This window comes from Pelecanus crispus, chromosome 3, assembly GCF_030463565.1.
Source record: "Pelecanus crispus isolate bPelCri1 chromosome 3, bPelCri1.pri, whole genome shotgun sequence".
NCBI classification, from domain to species: domain Eukaryota; kingdom Metazoa; phylum Chordata; class Aves; order Pelecaniformes; family Pelecanidae; genus Pelecanus; species Pelecanus crispus.
In genome coordinates this window covers 43,531,464-43,551,898 of record NC_134645.1, presented here as the reverse complement: position 1 = coordinate 43,551,898, position 20,435 = coordinate 43,531,464, and the positions used below count along the sequence as shown (strand labels likewise).

At 40.6% G+C, this 20,435-nt stretch overlaps 1 protein-coding gene across 1 annotated transcript; it reads left to right on the top strand.

Moving 5' to 3' along the window:
* The first annotated feature begins 44 nt into the window (after positions 1-44).
* Positions 45-17,369, top strand: SLC4A1AP (solute carrier family 4 member 1 adaptor protein). The gene is made up of 14 exons (XM_075707278.1): positions 45-572; positions 1,492-1,675; positions 2,391-2,513; positions 3,361-3,421; positions 4,318-4,457; positions 4,594-4,754; positions 5,421-5,490; positions 9,138-9,327; positions 10,776-10,887; positions 11,487-11,727; positions 12,519-12,593; positions 13,639-13,709; positions 15,931-16,003; positions 16,796-17,369. The coding sequence occupies exons 1-14, from the start codon at positions 45-47 to the stop codon at positions 16,843-16,845; spliced, it is 2,079 nt and encodes a 692-aa protein (XP_075563393.1). The 3' UTR covers positions 16,846-17,369.
* Positions 17,370-20,435: the final 3,066 nt, after the last annotated feature.

Genomic DNA, 20,435 nt, shown 5'->3' with positions numbered 1-20,435 from the left:
GTGCTCGTCCCCGGAGGACTCTATTTAGGAACGGACCCGGGAAGATGGCGGAGGCCATGGAGACGGAGGCGGCCGCCGCCGAGCCCGCCGCTTTCAAGCGCCCGAGCCGCCCGCTGCCCGCCGCGGCCCGCGCCGCGGAGGGCGAGGAGCCGGGGCCCAGCCCGGTGGCCCCCCGCCCCGCCGCCGCGCCGGCGGCGCCGCGCTACGAGGAGCCGCCGTGGGGCAGCCGCCCGCCGGCCGGCGCCGGCTACGGGCTGGAGGTGCTGAAGGGTGGCGTGGCGCTGGGCTCGGTGCGGCTGGAGGGCAGCAGCTGGTTCCTGGTGGGGCGGCTGCCCGGCTGCGCACTGGCCCTGGAGCACCCCTCGGTGTCGCGGCACCACGCCGTGCTGCAGTACCGCGGCCCTGGCTGCTCCCCCGACGACGCCGATGCCGCCGGCTTCTACGTGTACGACCTGGGCAGCACCCACGGCACCTTCCTCAACAAGGCGCGGGTGCCGCCCCGCACCTACTGCCGGGTGCGGGTGGGCCACGGGCTCCGCTTCGGCGGCAGCTCCCGCCTCTTCCTCCTGCAGGTGGGTCGGGGCCCGGGCGGCCCCCCCGGGCGTGTGTCGGGTGAGTCGTCTGCTGACGGCCTCCCCGGGCCACGCTCGGGATTTACCCGGCTCCATCTACACCTCCCTGGCGTCGCGGGGTGAAAGCCGCTTCTGAGGCGTGAGGCGGTTTAAATGCTTTGGAAGGAGCCCAGCGCTGCCGTGGTTGTTTTACTGGGGAAAAGTAGCCAGCGGTAGGTGTCCGCTGCCAGCTCTGTGGTGAGGGCTGGGGCTGAAGGACAGAGCTGGGCCGTGGGGTCCCCCCGCCGCTGCGTCATCTGGGTGCGCTGGGCACAGGGCAGCTCTGCCGGGGGCTCAGCCTGACAACAGGCATGGCAGCTTCTGCTGGTGCGCAGCAAGTGCGAAAGGCATTTCTCTCCAACAGTGTGATGTATCAGGAAAGTCTCCAGCAGTATGATATGTCAGGAAAGTAAAGCACCAATATTTCTTTGTGAACGAGGGGAGCTTTTATCAGTAGGAACTTAGAGAGCGCTTTGCGTGCCCTATGCGCACTTCAGAAGCTGCTCGTTCCTCAAATTCTTCTGTGTGGCACTGAAGGAAATGTTTACCTTCTGCCTTTAAAATACAGTTATATTTCAGATTGATCTGACTGCAAGTGCACAATAATGCTCCCCTCCCCCCCCCCCCCCCCGTTTGGAAAGGGCATTACAACTAATATACTTGGGGATGCAAACCGTAACAAATGGTCTAATTCCACTTCTTGAAGAGCACTATAATGATTTTATGACATAAATATTTACAATAACGTATAATGTATAATGTACGTTATTGTGCATAATGTATAATGTATGTTATTGTGCATAATCTGCATTTCTGTTGAAAATACTTTTTTTTTTTTCTTTTAAAAAACACTTCTGCTAAGTTACTGTTTGTGACATAGGGACCCAAAGAGGACCAGGAGTCTGAGTCGGAACTAACTGTGACTCAACTGAAGGCACTGCGTAAACAGCAGCAAGCAAAATTAGAAAAGACAATGTTGGGAGAGGACTCTGATGAGGAAGATGAAAAAGAGGAGAGAAGTGAGAGGAGTCAGAACAGTGTTATGAGCTGCTCGTGGGGAATGGGTAAGTGATGATGTATAAATCAGCTGATACAGCTTGGAAGGTCTTTAAGCCAGTTTTCAGTGAATACTAGGGTTGAAATTCCAGCTGCGTGTCAAGTGTCCCAATCCAGTGGAAGTTCTTGAGTACAGATTAATCTTTCTATTTTTAAAAAGAAGAGTGCTGTGACAAGGCAAGCTTATATCTGGTGAGAAGTGTGCTAGAGCTCTTTTAAAAAGAGAGAAGGTAATTTGCCTGCACCTATAAAAAGCTATGAGACCAAGAGTTTAGGTTAATGCTATATGTTTTGTTCCTGTGATGATGTCCACCCTTTTGCCCGAAAGGTGAAATTTAATTGCTTGAGACTTCTATGAAGTATAGTTGTCTTTAAGTTTAAACAAGAAGTTTACATCTTAAAGCTAGATAAATTGGAAATAATGAGTTTTCCAGTACAAAATGAGTTAGTTTTTTGAATGGAAATGTATAAGCAAATAAACCCTTGAAAGTGCTGAAACTGCAGTGACATTCATCTACAAAACTGTATCTTATGATAACTAATAGCAAAAAAAAGCAGGTGGGGTTTTTTTTTGATTGGATGCAGAAATAATATTTGAGTTACGGGAAATAATTTTAGGATGATGTAGCTGCTACTTCTTTCGCACTATCAAAAGTTGAAATATACTGGTGTTCTCTTTCTAAGTTTCACCATTTTTTTTGCACTTTGTATGCCGCCTTCTAGGGGAGGATGCTGAGGAGGATGAGGTTGAAGAAAACCCTATTGCTATTGATTTTCAGGATATACAAGATGCCTTCTATATGAAAGATCCTAGGAAGGCCTTACAGGGCTTTTTTGACAGAGAAGGTACTTTTTTTTGTTTGTTTTTGTTAATTAAATGTAATTGTTTCTGTTTAGCAAAGTATGACATTTGTGCTCATGCTTTTCTTTGGGAATTAAGGTGTGGGAGCTAAACTTTTCTATTACATTGTAGGTAAGTTGTTTGGTCAAGTTTTGGGGGGGGGTGGTAGTGGTTTAGTTTGTTGTTTTTTGGGGGGTTTGTTGTTTTTTTTTTTTAATTAAAACGTAGCTCACCATTGTATATCTGAGACTTGGTTACTAATTTCTGAGCTGGGAGTTACAGAGAGCACCTCGTATTCCTCTGGAATGACACTCAAACTGTGCCCATGCTTTGAAGCTATGCTGAAAAATCCAAACCGATCGAATTCCAGACTGTTCAGTCTGATTGTGAGATAGAATTGGAAAGTATAAAAGGACAAAAGGCAATAATGAATTGGTCTAGACTTTCAGTGGCTGCTAGCAAAACTTACAGATGACTCATATATTTGCTAAAGTAAAAAATTAATCTTCAAGACAATGTCTGTGAATCGAGATTGCAAATTGTCATTACTTCAATGTCGTTTACTTTAACACATACAGAGGCAAGATTGTTTTTTCTTTGAACTACATATACTTGAACCGGCCACTTACAGATTTTTTTAATCTCAAAAAGCCTTGATTGTGAAAAACAACCAAATGAGCATAATACTGACTGAAGATCCCATGGCTTAAAAAAAAAAGGCGGCAAATTCAGTCCTTTGATATGTAAAAGGGCATTTTACCTCTTTTGTTTAACCATTATATTCTTTGCTGTAAAGATTATTCCTGCTTATTTCAATTTTGGTTACTACATCAACTTTCTTTTTCTCTCTAGGAGAAGAGTTAGAGTATGAATATGATGATCGTGGGCACAATAGCTGGCTATGCAGGATCAAGTATGTATGTCTCCATTCACTTTTGTACATAGAAGCTGACTTAATTGAATTCACAAACAAAAGCTGAAGGAATTACTTGTTTTGTCACACTTGGCAAGGAGGCCAGCTGGAATTAGACCTAAGCACTGATACTGAGACAGACAGAAGTTCAAGGATCAGTGCCTAGTTCAGTGTCTACGTTCCTGTCTGGTCTGGCAGCATCTGGTTTTCCTTAGAGGTGAAAATCGGGAAAGCAAGAGTCTAGGTTCTTTCAGTTCCCCTTGTTTTGAGAAATATGTGAAATTGAAATACAAAAGAAGAAACTCGGAAACAATCTCTTTCAATTCCTAATGAGAGAGAGAGAAAAAAAATCATTCATTCTGCTGTGTACCCAATTTCAGTTCTTTCATGGTATAAGGCAGTTTTTGATGGGCTCCTGCAAGAGGCCACTAACATCATTCTTTTATAAGACAGGAGAAGGTGAGGTGGAAATTAAGTCAACAGGATAGGCCTCAAATGGATAGGTACACCATTGCAATGATTGTGCTACTTAAGAAACCTTTGTTTCAGCATGGAAAATATTTGTTACTGGTGTTGCATGGATGCAAGATATTGGTGCTTAAAATGATTTAGGAATTGACATTTAACCTTCTAACTTCTTGTATTTGCAGTGGAATGAATATAGGAAGAATTCTTGTTTGGACTAGTGAAATAAAAATTTTCTGGCATGCTTTAGGAAATCCATCCTTGTGTTTGATTGGTACTGTATAAAATAAAAAGTGGAAATAGTTAACCCACAAAAAAAGACTAGAGTGAAATGGAGAGAACAATGCCAACATTATGAATAAAATATCTCAGTAGCATCTGTGAAAAGCCGTTTGTATCTGAGCTGTTCTCTGGTCCTTCAAACTGAACAGGTTGCCTGTGGATGATGCATCAGGGAAGCAGCTGGTGGCAGAGGTTCTCCATTCTGGAAAGAAGAAGGAAGCAATGATACAGTGCGCACTAGAAGCTTGCAGGCTACTTGATGCTCGGGGAGTACTGAGGCAAGAAGCAGGTGAATAACTAGTCAAATGCTGTGATTGTTCTAAAAGCCCTAAATTAGGGATTTGAGATGGCTGTCTTGCATTTCTTTTATTGATCAATGGTATGCAAATCATTTTGTTTCTTGCCTTCTCCCTTACCTTTCCTAGTATCCCGAAAAAGGAAATCAAAGAACTGGGAAGATGAGGATTTTTATGACAGTGATGATGACACCTTTCTTGATCGAACTGGTGCTGTAGAAAAGAAGCGACTGAATAGAATGAAAAAAGCTGGTAAAATAGAAGAAAAACCAGAGACTTATGACTCCCTGGTAAGAAGAATCAGGCTTGTTCTCTCATGCATGTATTATGGCCAAGTTAGAATAAAATAGTGGTTTTTTTGATTTGTCGCCAATATCTATAAATACCTGAAAATATTGCTCACTTTATTCTAGTGGAAGCATACTACCTTGCCTTTGTCTGTGTAGTATTGCCTTCTACTCGGTGGTTCATGACAGTGGGTAAATGAAATACCAGAACAGGATACTTTTAAAATAGTTTTAAAGCATCCTAAAAATAGTTGCGAGCTTTCAAGTACACAGGGCACATCCCAAAGAAGGATCTTATTCTTCTTCAAAGAATAAGTCTTCAAATAATAAGAATGGACTGACAGGCGTATGACAACTAAAAGTCCTACACAGACAATAGAGTGTAGGGGAGCAGGGATAGGGAGGGTTGGGGCATCACAGTGGTGGTATAGCACTACTTCAGAAGCATTATACATATTTTTGTGTTTCAAAAAGAAAATTGTATGAACAGTATGTGAAAGGACTGATAAGTTTTTTAGGAACAATCTAGACTATAATTTTTTCAGCCCACAAACTCCTGGTCAAAGATCAGAAGTAGAAAAATGGAGGTAATTTGGTAGGATATTTGAGTAACTCTTAAAAGAGGATTTTAAGAAGATAAAAAGATCTAAGCATGTTGTTCTTTTGTAGGTCACAAAGCTAAATGAAGCTGAAAATGAGCTTTCTGAGATAACGGAGAAGCTGAAGGCTTCAGGGAAAGGTAAGGCAAGTTTATTTGATCGTAGTGCTTTCCATAAAGAACAATAAACAGATGAAAATATATCTTATGGATTTCTGGTTTAAGTGCTTTTTTTTGTGTGTGTCCACTTTTCACAAAGGGGTAGGAAGATCTGCAGCTGAGTTCGCTGGAAAGGATTCTTACGCTCTTCATCCAGTAGTTTATGTACTCTGTGTGTATAGTCACTTGCTAACAAATGCAGCTTTTTCCAAAGCAAGCAACAGCTAAGTTAAGGTGAGGAGGTGAGTGTGCAAGCTCCTGGAGTTTAAGAGGGTGAGCATTATTACTGTTTATCTGCCCATATTAATGAAACTGACCCAGTTTGAGGAACACTTTTTTCCACTCCCTCCAAAACCATTTATAAGGGAAGAGCAAACAACTGACAGAAAAGACAGTATCTTTTATTTCACATCTCTCATTGTAAATGCACCTTGAAAAGAGAAATGTGGAGTCGAAGCAGCTGATGCTTAGCCTGTATGTTCAGTGAACTTGCTAGCTTATGAGGGTGCCATTCCGGTTCTAGGATTATGCCTTTGCGTACCAAGGCAGAGCCTTTCCAAAGTGGTGATTGTATTTCGTAGTGAGTTAGATTTAAAAGCATACTATACAAATAGCTGCATTCTGCTTTCTGTTACTGATGATGTCTTGCAGAATAAAAGGAAACCATGAAGGAAATGTGTCTAGGCTGGTTCTTCATACAAGAACCTTTTTAACAGAGTTGGCGTTAATAAAGGTTGCAGTGTCAGTTTGTCAGAAGAGTTTCTTTCCAAGAAGCCTAGCAGCAATCTGACAGCTGGGCTATCTTTTGTGCATTATATGGGTATGTTTCTTTGTAGTAATTCAGCTCCACACCAAAACTCATTTGTATCAACATTTTTGTTAGTGATTGATTATACCAGGTCACTGTTCAGCAAACAGTACTGTTCCACTGAGCATTCTAACTGATGGGTTGGTTCAGTGTGTTTGAAGGAATTGTTTTTGGCGTGACTGTTCTGATAAGTAGTTAACAATTGACTAGCAAGAGAAGCTAATGCTTTATATTGTCCAAGACATGTAATTCCGAAATTTTATATGTTACGATGCCTTTGTTTCTGCTGATACCATTTCTCAACAAGCTTACTAAATCATATTGTAGGAGAGGCTGGGAGAAGGAAAAATCAGTTAACTTCTACTAACACCATATAATTCTGATTCATGCTTTGGTAAATTGTAACTTGTTACACAGATAGTTTAGAGCCTTGGAAAAATTGCAGTGTCAGCACTTATTGCAATACAGAGTAATTCAGTATTGGATGGGAATTTCCTAGAACTAGGCCAGGATAAAACATAGCAAATATTGCATCATCAGTTACTTTGTGCGTGTGTGTTCTAGATATTTGTGTTTTCTCTTATTTCTTTGGATGCTTCAGGTTAATTACAGATGTTGAGTATAAGTGTAAGCCAGGAGCATGCATATTGATCAAGGTGATTATTACCACTGTCATGAGCTGTCTAGCAAAGCTGCTGCATTACATACAGTTCTGAAACCTTAACACACTTCTTGCTCTAAATGATTATTTGTAGCCTAAGGGCAAGAGTGTAGAGAGACCAATGAGTGAGTGACAGGCTTAATTGCAACATCTCTTACCAAGCACTTGGAGAAATTAAGTGGTTGTCTAAAACATCACAGTAGAAGTTCATAAATTGTTCTCTGGAGTTCTTCAGAACTGATTACTGATGGACTGACTTGGTATCTCTCATTCACCGATGCAGCTGAATGAAAATCAAATACATCGGAGCTCTTCAGTCTCATCTTTGGTTGCCTGTTCAGAAGAAAATTATCAATAAGTTGATGGTGCAGTAAATAGCCCTATAGCTTTTTTCACTGAAATATAAAGTACAGTAGCCATGATTGATTCACCTCCTAGCAATGCCAGATTTTTCTTCAATAGGGTAGAAAACTGTTGCAACAGATACTGAATGCTAACAGTAACCCTGTAATCTGAACTACCTAATCTTCGGCACTGTTGGTGGAATCAAGCAGAGAATCCTATTTGCAGGAAGGGGTGATCTGACTCACTGAAGGTCACTTACTGACTGAAGCATTTGCACTGTTCCACAGCTAAAGAAGCAAGCTGTGGAACTATAATTTTAATTGTTCTGAATTATCTGACTAGACAGTAAACCATATCTTTGAAATTTGTTGTTTAAATTAAATGATCATTCTGCTCAGCTCCTGCCTGCTAGGAGTTTCAGAGTGTTTGTTAATAATACCTTTTCATTGATGATTTTTGTCTTGGTTCATATAAATAGTTATGAGGAAAAAGAAGTGTATTTTCATCTGAGTTTCTTTTATGACATCTTTTGTCATCATTTGTATTTGTGTGGAGGTGGATGCTACAACTGTTTATCTTTTGAAGCCTCTTAATTCTGTATATCTTTGAACAGTTACTGTTGCGGCTTTCATATATTTGCAAATTGTAAACTGTGTTTTGTTCTAGATCAGAAATATCCATTTCAGTTGAGTCCATTTGTAAACATGAGTCTTATTAGACTTTTCTCTAAATATTTGTCACGTAAAACTGCTTGAATACGTACTCTTAACAATAACTTATTTTATTTGTACACATTTAAAATTTCAAGTGGTACTTAATTAGCTCAAGCTGAACTGAAAATAACTCATTGGTCACTTAATTACATTTGTGCATATATACATAAATGCTTATAATGCAGCAAATAAATATTGGATTTGCCACTTTTCATATAATATTAAAAGGCAGAAGACTACCTGTCAAAAGGCTTCTTAAAATTCTAGCAACAATTCTTTGTTTGCCTCCAAGTTATTTTTGAACACCATATAAAAACTTCTGAAGCATTGTTCAAGCCCAAGAAAGGAGTTTTCCTGGGGTTTTTTTGTTTGGTTATTTGAAATCCACATGTTAGAATTCTGTATTTATTTTTCTTAGTCATTAGAGCTTTAGTTTTTCCTCCTGAGTTTTATTCTAATTAGTCAAATATGTATAGAATTATTAATATTTGAAATCAGGTGGAGCAGAAAGACTGTTACTCTTTTTCAAGAACAGAGCAGTGTTTTCTTGTTAGAAAATCCAGTCAAAACAAAGGTAAATTTTGTACTATTGGCCTAACATATGACACTATTCTTGTATGCACTCAGTCATCCAGGGGTAGTAGGCAGCGGTATGTCTTGATTCATTTCGAGCTTTGTAAATGTTACTACATAAACATTCCAGGAAAGTCAAAATGGGATTCCTGATGCAGTGGTGTGGGATTCTTTGTAGCTGTGTTTATTTTAGTCTGTGACTACAAAAAGAACCCATAAACCACTTCTTTAGGGACAGCAGATCTTGAAGTGAGATGAACAACCTTAGAGACACTTACTCATAGAGAAACATTCAATTTTAAGAGAGGCTTTGTTATGTAAGTGGACTAAAGTTTACTCTCAGGCTTTTGTTAGGAGAAATGCTTTCATCTTTCCAGGGCTAACAACCTCCATTATTTCACCGTTCAACAAAAACTTGAGGAGGGGATAGTTGTTCCTATGTAGCTTATTCTCTAAAGGTAGGACTTGATGAGTACAGCTCTCATTTCCCCACCCGTAACAATATGTATCTTCCCTTTATCTTGCCTAGTCCAGCCCCAGCCAGCAGCTCAAGATTCCTTGGATGAATTCATGACTGAAATAAAATCAGGATGCACCTTAGACAGTGTGGCACGAAAGAAGCTTCACTTGCGGTCGTTTGAACTGAAGAAAGAGCAACAGAGACTGAAAGGGTTAATAAAGCTTGTCAAGCCTGCAGAACTGCCTGAGCTGAAGCCCCAGTAAGTCTTGGCTAAAGTGTAAAACAATTACTTTTACCATTGTTGTTATCCCTGGGCAGTTGTGCAAGCCCAGTAAATAGGCAGGTTTCCAAACACAAAAGCAGGACAGCCTTCCAAACTACCCGGCTCATCTCTCTGCAGAGCTGCTGTGCCTTTTGGCTGTTGCAGCATCGATGGTTGAGGCAGATGCACCACAACACTGCAGTAAGATAAGCCCACACTGGGAGTGTTACCTCAAACGTATATATTTGTCTTAGAGGAAATGGAAATAGTGCAGAAGTTAGTAGTAGTTAAGAAAGGATCACAGTTAGGAGTGGAAACTAACGCATGAGAATTTTAGAATAATCAAGGTAGTAAATAATGCTTAGGCCAGATAAGAGGATATTAGCAACGCATGCCTCACTAATGAGTACCTCCTCAAAAGAATACAAATCTGTAGAACTTCAAGAACTGACAAGGAAATATCCTGCTGCAAAGAAGGTTGGAAAGATAAGGGAAGGCTACAATGTGAGGTCAGCAGTGGTAAAAGGGAGCATCTTGCCCCAGATGCTGCTGAGAAATTGGGCGATTGCAGAAGCATGGTAACTAGAGGAAAGGTAATTCCGGCAGGGGAGATTGCGACCACCAACTCAATTGAGGAACAAAAGGACTACCCACACACACACTCCTTTTGAGTATGCGTAGTGAATTAAAATCACACTATAGCTTTAAAATTAAGTGGAAAAGATGCAGACCAATGGAAGAAGAGGATGCTCAGTCAGTTCAATGATTATGTATTAGATAGGCGTAGTGTGTTAACTGTCATGTATAAATGTCAAAATGAACTTCAGTAGGCATGCTTGATTTCTGGAAATACTCCACCTTGCACCCTGTGCAGAATAAAACAATGTCTCCTCTCTAAACATACTCAGTGTGTTTAGGGAGTTACCTTAAATTACAGGTTACAGGAGGAGGAGAGGAGGAAGGGACTGGAAGCATGGTATCTGTCTTTTTAATTCTTTTTCTCAACCTGCTTCCAAAAGAACTGAAGAATTTTGTATTATGTACGACATGAAAACCACTTTCACTCCATGAAATGTACCTGGAAGTCAAGTGTAGTGGCTGTTTCAACTACTGCCTAGCAGCGCTACTGCAATTCAAGAGGGTGTGTGCTGGGTTCTTCATTTTCTAGTGGCAATTTGATTAGAGGTTTAATTACTTAATTAATTTGCTTAAATTCAGGTTTGGACTCCGACTGTGTTTTTATATATACGTATGTAAGTATGTGTGTGCAATTGAATTTCAGGGAGTCTGGGTGATACAGATTTTTTTCTTGGATGCTGCAAGTGAGAGAGAAATAAAGGGATTTTTATATCTCCACTTCTAATTTGCAGGCTTTTTGCGTTTGTAAATATAAGACTCATTTGATACTTTGTACACCATTTTCCTTTGTATCTAATTTTTATTAGGAGCGGGAGTTATAGTCTGGAAGCAGTGAGCAAGCCTAAAAAGATTACCCTGCCTCTCTTTGGTGCAATGAAAGGGGGGAGCAAATTCAAGCTGAAAACTGGAAGCCTAGGGGTAAGTTGGACTTGTAAGTGCTGCAAGTCAGAGGCTATTTCTCAGACACCTTCTCAGGCTATGACGACTGTACATGGCAGCTGTGTCTTCTCACATGCATGGAAACAGCATGCATGAAACAGCAGAGGCACAAGCCTGCGGCAGTGGGAGGTGCACAAGGCAGCAAGCAGTGGCTGTTGGATGTTGTTTGCTGCCAGCAGTTGCCATTCTGTGCCCTTGCATAGCCAGTCTCCTGGGGTACATCTGCAGTCGAAAGAGGCGGTCTGGGGACATCAGGCAGAACTACTGCTGTACCTCAGCAGCTGGTCCTTTTACTTACTTCTGTTTTTCTTGATCTTATAGCTAAGACCATATGCAAGATGGATTCAGTTTCCAGCGTCTCTTGTATAAAAAGACTGCACAACTTGTCTATGGTCTGGACACATTTTTTCCATCTTCCATCTCTACTAATAACTTTTCCTTAAAACCTAACTATTCTTCATCCTGAGAGTGTTTCCTTACCAGCTGTCTCTATGACAGTAATATGTGTGGTGTAATGAATATCTGTGACATCTAGCTCCATTTATCTTAGCACTGATGCACAAGTCTTTCTCCCGTAGAAGTTGCCTGTTAAGCGTCCAGACATCCCTGAAAGCTTGTTAAAAATGAAAGATGATGGACCAGAGGAGGAGGAAGAGGAAGAAGAGGAAGAAATGGAAGAGGAGCAAGAAGTAGAGGCAATAAACAGCAGAGCATCAAACCTGGAAATGAAAATGACAACAGAGGAACAAACAGGAAAAGAAACTAATGCTCCCAATGGCTCTCCTTGCAATAACAAGAATCTAGAATCCCTTCAGGATGGTAAAGCATTGGTTTTGATTTTTCCAGTAATGAAACTGAGTCTGTTACTGCTGAATTTTTCAGAGCTATGTGAATCTCCTAAGGTTTGAGTCCCAGGTTCTCCAGCAGATTTCTTTTCCATAGACTTTTGCCATGAGTCCAGTGTCTGTGTGCCAACAGCTGAGTTTTACATGGTTTCAGCTGAAAGTCTGCTTGCCAGTCAGTTTTTCATGCTTTTGGTGAAATATAAGAAATCTGGACTCAAGAAAGGTCCTATTTTGGTAAGCCCTGCTTTCATTAGATTGAGTGTCCATATGAAAACAGCCACAATGTGGTGTTGGCAGGGAGAGTGACTTAATAAGAAAACAAATGTCTGTGTAAAGCTTCAGATCTGTTTGTAAGGAGGAAAAACAATTTTAAAAGTGGTAATGGAGAGGTATCTAACTTGTATCTGTGTGGTTTATCTCCAATCCCTCCTTTTCTGTATCAGCTTGATGCATTTGAAAACTCAGTAATGTTGTTTCTCAGTAAATAATGTGGTTGACAGAAACCTAATTCTAACTTTCTGTCTTAATGCTGGACAGGTTGCTCTTGAAAAGTATGTTTTAACTGGTCACAAGTTGGTTTTTTTTTTAATATTGTATTGCGATGGACTTGGTGGATGAAATCATTTGGAGGACTTTTGAGAGAAGAGTTCTTCCTGAGACAAATGTAGCTAAGAGTTCCCTTGTGTACTTTTGTCTCAGAGATGCTAGTGCTCATCAGAGTTACTGTGGAGTGCTGACCAAGCTCTTTTTTGGTTTTTTTAGCAGGGGTTCATTTTCTGCCTGAGCCAAAGATAATAAGGAATAAATCTCAGATGGTAGCCTCACAAGAGAAATCTCAAGGTGAGCGGTACAATTTAGACTTACAATTTAGTACTTACTGTACAGTAGCATATGGGTTTAGAAACTGTTTACAGGACTTACTGTCTTCTGTCAGTAGAAGGAAACTAAGCCTGATCTAGAGCCTAAAGAATCTAGAATTGAAATGAAGGATTGTGTTTGCTTGGGAAGTGGTAAGTGTGTGGGGAAGACAGGTCACTTCAGCTATGTTTCAGTTCTCCTTGCTTTTCGTAGTCATTAACTGCTTTGAGATCCTTTGTTTTAAAAAAATAGCATGAGAAGAGAAGAAAAATTATTTTAATTTAGGAGCATAAACGTAATGCTTTCCCCCCCCCCTTTATTGTCTTGCAGTAGCTCTTAACACTACAGAAGGACAGAACTTTTTAACAAATTATTAGCTAATATTATGTAGCATTTTATAAATGACCCAGACGACCCCTCTACATGTACACCAAAAAAATATCAGTTCCTCAAAATTAAGACTGTTTGTACTGAACATGGACATCTGTATGAATTTTCTATTTTTTCATACCTCAGACTGTTAAGAATGTCGTCCTGTCTTCAGAGTCTCGATATTTCACAGATTAAGTGGCAGAAAAACAAGGCATACTTCTATCTTTTCTGTATTCCCCTCACCTATGTTACTGTAAAGTTATTTTAAAAAAAACAAAAAAAACAAACAAACCTGTGTTGGTCCTGTGCATTTCCTCCTGTCTCCTTCTAAATCAATCACTGCAGTGATTACAGATAGAGAATATCTTTTAGAAAATAAACATCTGCCATTAACTAAAGTGTGTTACAGAATCCCAAATAGAGGACCTTATTAAACTGCATTCAGGTAGGTGACTGACAGTGTATTAAACATAAGTTAATAAATCTATGAAAAACAAAAAGATGTTCAGCAGTCTTAAGTATGAATTTTGTTGCAGTGAGCTGTCTTGGATTTCCCTTTGGATGTATCCATTTTCTTGTGAACTTCCTATAAGCTTATTTCTGATAGAATTGGTCATTTGTGATGTGTCATAAAACAAATCTTCTTTCTTCCCAGCATCTGAGGCAGTATATAAGGAACCTGAAGAGTCATCTGAGAAAGTTAAGAAAATCAATAGCTCGAGCAAGGTCAGTTATGATACCATGACTCTTGCAGCTTAAAAGTTTCAGGAAATCATTTAGTAGGCTCTTTTTTACTGAAATAGTAACAATTTGATTGAGTATGACTTGGTGATAATAGTGCTCGTCTGCTGACTAAGACCCAAATGTAGAACCACACGCTGCCATTAGACACAGATTTTGGCGTCTTCAATGAAAAGGTAGAGCACAGCATTTCAAGCGTGGTAGAGGCTCCAAATTAAATGACAATTTTTTTTTTTTTTACCTTTTCACTTGGCAGTTAGCCTCTGCTAATTGCTGCTTCTCCTGTATCACAAGTGTTGTAGAACGTAGGTGCCCTCTGAGCTTTGGAATGGCATTGCAAAACTTTCCTTGGAGAGTAGCTTGGGAAGCATGTATTGACTGACACAGAACATGCTGTACTAAAGTTGTAGCTAGTCTGTATTGCCATTATCAAACCTCACCCTTCCCTGTAAGATGTGGAAAGAGATGAGTCTAAGATTATTGTCTTTTGCAACCAAATTATTACTAAATTTGAGTAGATGTACCAAATGTTCCTCCTGTGCTTAAGTTTTATATTAAAATGTGAAGTATGTGAGCCTTGCACATTTTGGGATGCAGGCAATTGTTGCCTTCCTGGAGCTGGGAAGGAACTTCTCTGACAGCATGCTCTTAGCCTAATGATTATTGTGAGGCTCTTCCCTTTAGAGTGCATCCCTCTCTTCTGCTGACTGCCATCAAAGACGATTACTATACTTGGTGGGCCATGAGTTCTGACCATTATGACAATTTCTTTGTGGTGGCCATCTAATTTTAGCCCTGCACCACTGAAAAAAAAACTTAAGTCCCTGCAGCCTGTGTGTGCTAACTGCCGCCTTGTTAGTCCTGGCAAAGGACCCAAGGATTGGGCAGGCATAGCCTTTAGAATTGTCCTTTGTTGCTGGCCTATAAAGCATGTTGATAAAGAAAGCAAGAGTAAATTTATGCTGTTAAAGCCCAAATTATACCGTTTCTATGAATATGGGAGAACAAGGCAGCTTCTCATGCTGAGGCAGTCAAGTCAGCACCTCTCATCAGCACACAGTCCACTAACAGTGAGCATTCTCCAAATGCCAGATGGCTTAGCTGTATTCTCTCTCCCATCACAAATCACTTTTTCCACATGCTGTCTCTGCCTTTGGGCTCAGATCTTGCATGGAAAATATCAACCAGAAGTCAGCTTCCCCCCCCTTTTAATATTTGAGGAATAACTTTGAATCATATAAAATTGGAAAAACAATTTTAAAGTGACTGTTCATAAGCCATATTTAAATACTGTTCAACTCTGTAGTCTAATGTTTTGGAAAACATTAGTCTTCCAAAAGAACTGTTTTAGAGGTTAATTTGGGGAAGGAAAGTTTTTGAGGGAATGAAAAATTGCTTCAACTGCATAACTGAAGACTGTGTCATGATACTACAGAGTAATGCAAATCAGCGCTGAGTAACTTGGCTACATTTTGAGCTCTGAAGTCTTGCACTCTACAGTTGCATGAATTTTTTTTGATAGCTACCTGCAGTTGTTGAAAACAAAAGTTGTTGAGAAAATGATGCTGATATGGCAAAACTTAAAAGTCTAGGGACAAAAAGACATTGCTGTGTCAACATTTGAATTGCAAGTGATCTGTTTTGGTTTGCTTTAAACATTTCAGTGATGCCAGTGAGGCCTGAAGAAATTGGGTTTTCTTTTCTTTTGAAAAACTAAGTTATCCTTACATAACAGCTAAACTTTTATATATTCCAGTTTGAAAGTCACCTTAAATCCAAAGTTTTCAGTAGGACTGCACATTGAAATTAGTAAAGCACTTCTTGAAAATTCTACTCTAAAGCTTTTTCCTGCATAAAGAAATTCTGTGTCGAATGACACTACCAAACATTAGAATGACAAGATTAAACAGTCCAGAAGCGGACAGTTGGCAATGGGTTCTGTTTTGTGGGGGAGACTGGACTGGATGACCTCCAGAGGTCCCATCTAACCAGCATTTCTATTATTCTATGACTCTACTGGGAATAAACTGGATCTATTTGAGGGTTTGATATTTCTTCTTTCCTCTGTATTACTGTTTTCATCCCTGACTCTTGTAGACGTAACACTCACCTTTCATTATTTGTCTCTGAATTAATGAGAGATTTAGTGGCTGTGACACATTGCTGGAGGGGTGCAGCACCTTAAAAATCTTTTCTCCTTTTGCAGGTCCAACAGCCTTTTTTTTCCTCACAGTACCCAGACGATGACCCAGACTACTGCATATGGATTCCTCCTGCAGGTATCAACGACTTCCTTACCATTTTTAGTCCTATAACTCAAGAATCTACCTAATAAGTAGTCAGAGTGTCCTTGTCCAATATATGTTAAAGTTGAACAATTTTTTTACTTTAGTTCCAGAGTGTTTTTAGCTAAGTGAGGTTATTCTTAAACAGTGTAATGAATTTTCAGTTTCTCTAAAATGGAAAATTTATTTTCATGCATTGAGGTTTTCATAGTAAGTTCAAAGCTTAGCCTTCATTTGGTAGATTCATTACTGTAACTTTTATAAGGCTGTTGCAGGCTTATAATATAGGTAGGCTCCAAAGGGAATAAGAAAAATGAGAATAAATTTCACTGAAGAAAACTCTAATCTGGTGAATCATCGTTCAATGAAAAGGCTGCATTTCTCTGGCATGTGAATCCACTGGAACAAAATACCTGATTCAGTAACTCTGAAGAAGAGGTCTCATCTGGGATAGACAAGCGAGCTGTGTCCATAAGAGGGAGCTCCTTTTTCTGTCTCTGCCTGCTAATGATCTGATTTATCTTCTAAGCTGGCATACACCAAAAGCCAAAACAAAACAAAAAAAACACCAGGAATATGATGGAATCTTGCCACTATTAGTAAGGTTAAGAGGAATTTTAAGTATAAATCAAAAGACAATTTGAATTGTAATATCCGGTCTGACTTTTTATACTCTTTGTGCTTGTCTGACTGGTGTTGCCTAGAGACTATTTCATACTTGGATACACATTTATCTTGGATGGAGGCGGGGGCGAAATAATCCAACTCTTTCTCTTTGTCCATTAGGTCAAAGTGGTGATGGCAAGACTCATCTCAATGAAAAATATGGCTACTAAGCTTCAAACGCCCCAGAGTACATCTGACGGAGTGCTCTGCTTTGGACTCTTTCACCACACGTTAAGTGAGGGATAAAAGACTTGGTTTCTCAAACGCTGTTCCAAATTCAAGGGCATCAGCAGCCACTCTGGCTGTTAGCTCTCCTTGTATGTCCTTCATTTGTCTTCCAGATACTTTTTTAAAAGTAAAAGCCCACGCATTCTTCTGCCTCTTCTTCCACTTTTAGCCTTGTCCTTTTTATTTGGCTTGAAACTGTAGGCTCACTTTTCCTTTTGAAAATAAAAGTATACAAAAAGTATTAAAAAAAAATACACCTCTGTATACTTACAGGCTTGATAAAATTTATTCATGTTGGTTTTATGCAATTAAAATGAGAAACACTACTGTTTTGCTTCTGTGGCTGGTGCTTGAAAATACTGCCATGGTAAACACAACCTAAAACTTGAGGGGGTTTGAGTTTTTTTCTTTCCTATGGTAAAAACCTTCTGTTTTGAAAGGAAAACTGTTTTCACTTATCTTTTGTGCAGTTGCTGGAATACTTGCTATGGAGCAGACTGGAAATGGTGAGCTAATAATCTGATTGATTTTCTAAGCTGGCATACACAAAAAAAAAAACAAAACAAAAAACCCCACCAGGAATATGATGGAGTCTTGACACTATTAGTAAGGTTAAGAGGAATTGTAAGTATAAACCAAAGACTATTTGAATTGTAATATCCAGTCGGACTTTTTGTCCTCCTTGTGCTGTTGTAAGGGTGTAGAAACACCAAAGAACTGAAGAGGCTGGCACTGCTTATCTTGAATCAGAGGGTAACAGAAGAAACGATGGAAGGATGTCCTGGAAAAGCTTATAATGAAGGCTGTTCTTTTCCTGTCACAATACAAGAGCAAAGCACCATCTTAACGCAATTTAGGGTATGCCTGCTCTCAATTTATCGTGAATATAGCTTTGAATGTCTGTATAATTAGGTTGTGAAATTCTTTGCCATCAAAGGTTGTTAGAGCTACGAATAAAGTAAGGTTCAAAGAGTGAACAGGCACCTTTATAAAGAGGTGACAGTTAGTGCTGCAAACATTTATTGGAAGGACCTGATCCTTTTCCCTGTACCCCGCGGTACCTCAGTACAGGAAGCCCCCTCCCGCCACAGCAGTGGCAGCCTCCTTGTAGCACAAGGCCAGGCCTCAGCTCTTTTCATACTGCTCTCTGACTGGCTCTTTGCCATTTTATTTCTGAGACTGTCCTACTTACGTGATCTCGGAGCACTCTCTGATTGGCTGCCCCTTTCCTTTGGACGAGGAAGTGCTCAAGTATATTCATATGAGACAGAAAAGCCTATACTGTTATATATATCTGAAGGAAGATACAATTATTTATAAATATTTGTCTTTATTTGTGGATCCACTTCCTATATGTATTTATATATGTGCCTATTTAGTGTGTATATGCTATATATATTAAAAATTTATAATTTAAATACACATCCATAAAAGTGTGGGCATAAATTGGATAAACACTCTTTAATAAGAGGTAATGAAATGAATAATGAAAGTTTAAATGTGAACGGAAGTAATTACGCAAAAGCAAAGGGTGGCTTGGTGCCCCTGCCACTTTCCAAGGCTGCAGATCAAGCCCCGTTTGGGGTGTGGGGGAAGCTAAAGAGGGCAGGGGGGTGTGAGCAAGCTGGAGCATGCCCCAGGGCTATGGACCCCTCCAAGGAGGCCACCGAGGGGCTGCCAGGGCCCTGGGGGCACTGCGAGGCCTGCCTGTTCCTGCCCAGCCCCTCTGGGCTCTCGGAGAAAAATGGATCTTATTCTGTTTGTCGCACTTTAACTTTTAAGCAGTGCTTTCCTCGAAACTGCAAGTAGTGGTGGGATTTGGGACCTGAAGACCCCAGCTCGGTAACATGGTCATCATTTGCCAGCTCACCTAAATAGTCACCAACTGGGGGGATCCGGTCCTCTGGGTGACTCACAATTGTCCCAGAGCCAGCGTTGTGGTAAAGGCAAGGGTCACGCAGGGCATCTAAGGGATTGTAAAGCTCTAGGCACAACCGTAGTGGCGAGGAAAGCCATAGAAATGTTAGTGTTGTGCTCCAGGGTCACAGGCCCTTTGGTGTGCTTCCACCGGACAGCGGCCACATCCTCATGGATAAATCGCAGGAGAGCGCATCAGAAGCTGGGGAGAAGGAATAACCGTACAACTCCTCTGGTTCTCGCAATGGTAGTGTTGGAGCAATGGAGCTCACTCCAATTTTACCCCACAGAGAATGTAAAACAGTTTGGCAGCTTGGCATTTTTTAGGTTCTTACTTAACATGCTCAAGTGACATCATCTTTCTGCCTGTAATCTTCAACATACTAAGATTTTTTTTGTCAGCATCTGCTCACCAGGCTGGGCAGCCTGAAGTTTCCTGCTTCTGGCAGGGGTGTATCTTTACGTAATCCAAGGAGCAGCTGTTGCCCCTCCATTCAAAATGCCAGACCTCATAGGTTTCACAGACCCTGTAGCCCTTCTCCAGAGCCTTGTTCAGTTCCAGGGTGCACCAGGTGTCTGCAAGGGACTTCTGTTAATCGCTGTGGGTGCAGAGGGCCTGGCAGGTTTCAAAGTGCAGCACAAAGGAAACAATAGTTTGCCATTTATGCTTGTGAGAAGCACAGGGAAAAAGAGCCTACAAGGTGGGTACACCTTTATTTTGACCATCCCAAAGTAGGGATGTGTGTCAAAATTCTCAAAAAAAAAAAAAAGGACTTCTGGGTTCCCAAGAGGGTATTTTTTAGTTTTGCTGGTGCAAAGATAGAAGCTAGCAAAATTATAGCATTGTATCTTTTCATCAGGGGCCACTTTGCAGTACAGACAAATGTTTTTTGTCCTGCTGCCAAAAAGCACATCTCTGGGGATCAGGGACTGGGCATTTTGGTTCTGGCTAAGACCATGAGCTCCCCATCTGTTTCTTTCCGTAGTGGCTCACTTGTGCTCCCATACAGATGTGATGGTAAAACCTGCTCTCTTTAGGCACTCCATCTTTTGTTGCATTCTGTAATATGAATACCCAAAGGTGGTCCCCACCGGATGGTCCCAGTCATTTTCATGGTAGCATTCAATACAACCATGGAAAAAGCACTCATTATATTTGAAAGTTGTTGTCATCCCATCAGCGATCACTTAGCCATCCCAGAATACGTTCCCACTTGATATTCACGGCCGTGTAACACATGAGAGGTTTGAATATTTTCCTTTTTGGCTGGGAATATATGTCATTTGTCAAATATCTCTTTTTTCCTCCAGTGATAGCCATAAACCAGTATGTGTACATGCAAGCAGAGGCCACCATATTATACAGAAAGGGATCTACACAGCAATAAACCTTGACCTTTTCATCACTCTCTCTCATCCACTGTGTGATGGGCCATCACCGTAATCTTATTTCTGTATGATCTGCAGGCCTCCCTCAAAATTTTTACATCTTGCTGGCAATAGTAACTCAGTTTTTATTGCAAGTCAAAGATCTCCTGATGGTCTGTGACCATGTCAAGAATTGCTTTTTTTTCCTTAAGCACCATGCTGTGTGCTCTGTCATAATCCCATTGTG

What these genes read in the sequence shown, in the direction of transcription:
- SLC4A1AP (XM_075707278.1), top strand. Translation starts at nt 45, where the DNA reads ATGGCGGAGGCCATGGAGACGGAGGCGGCCGCCGCCGAGCCCGCCGCT. An exon ending in CTGCCTGAGCTGAAGCCCCA is followed by an intron (nt 9,328 to 10,775) that starts GTAAGTCTTGGC and finishes AATTTTTATTAG; the next exon opens with GAGCGGGAGTTATAGTCTGG. An exon ending in CTCACAAGAGAAATCTCAAG is followed by an intron (nt 12,594 to 13,638) that starts GTGAGCGGTACA and finishes CTTTCTTCCCAG; the next exon opens with CATCTGAGGCAGTATATAAG.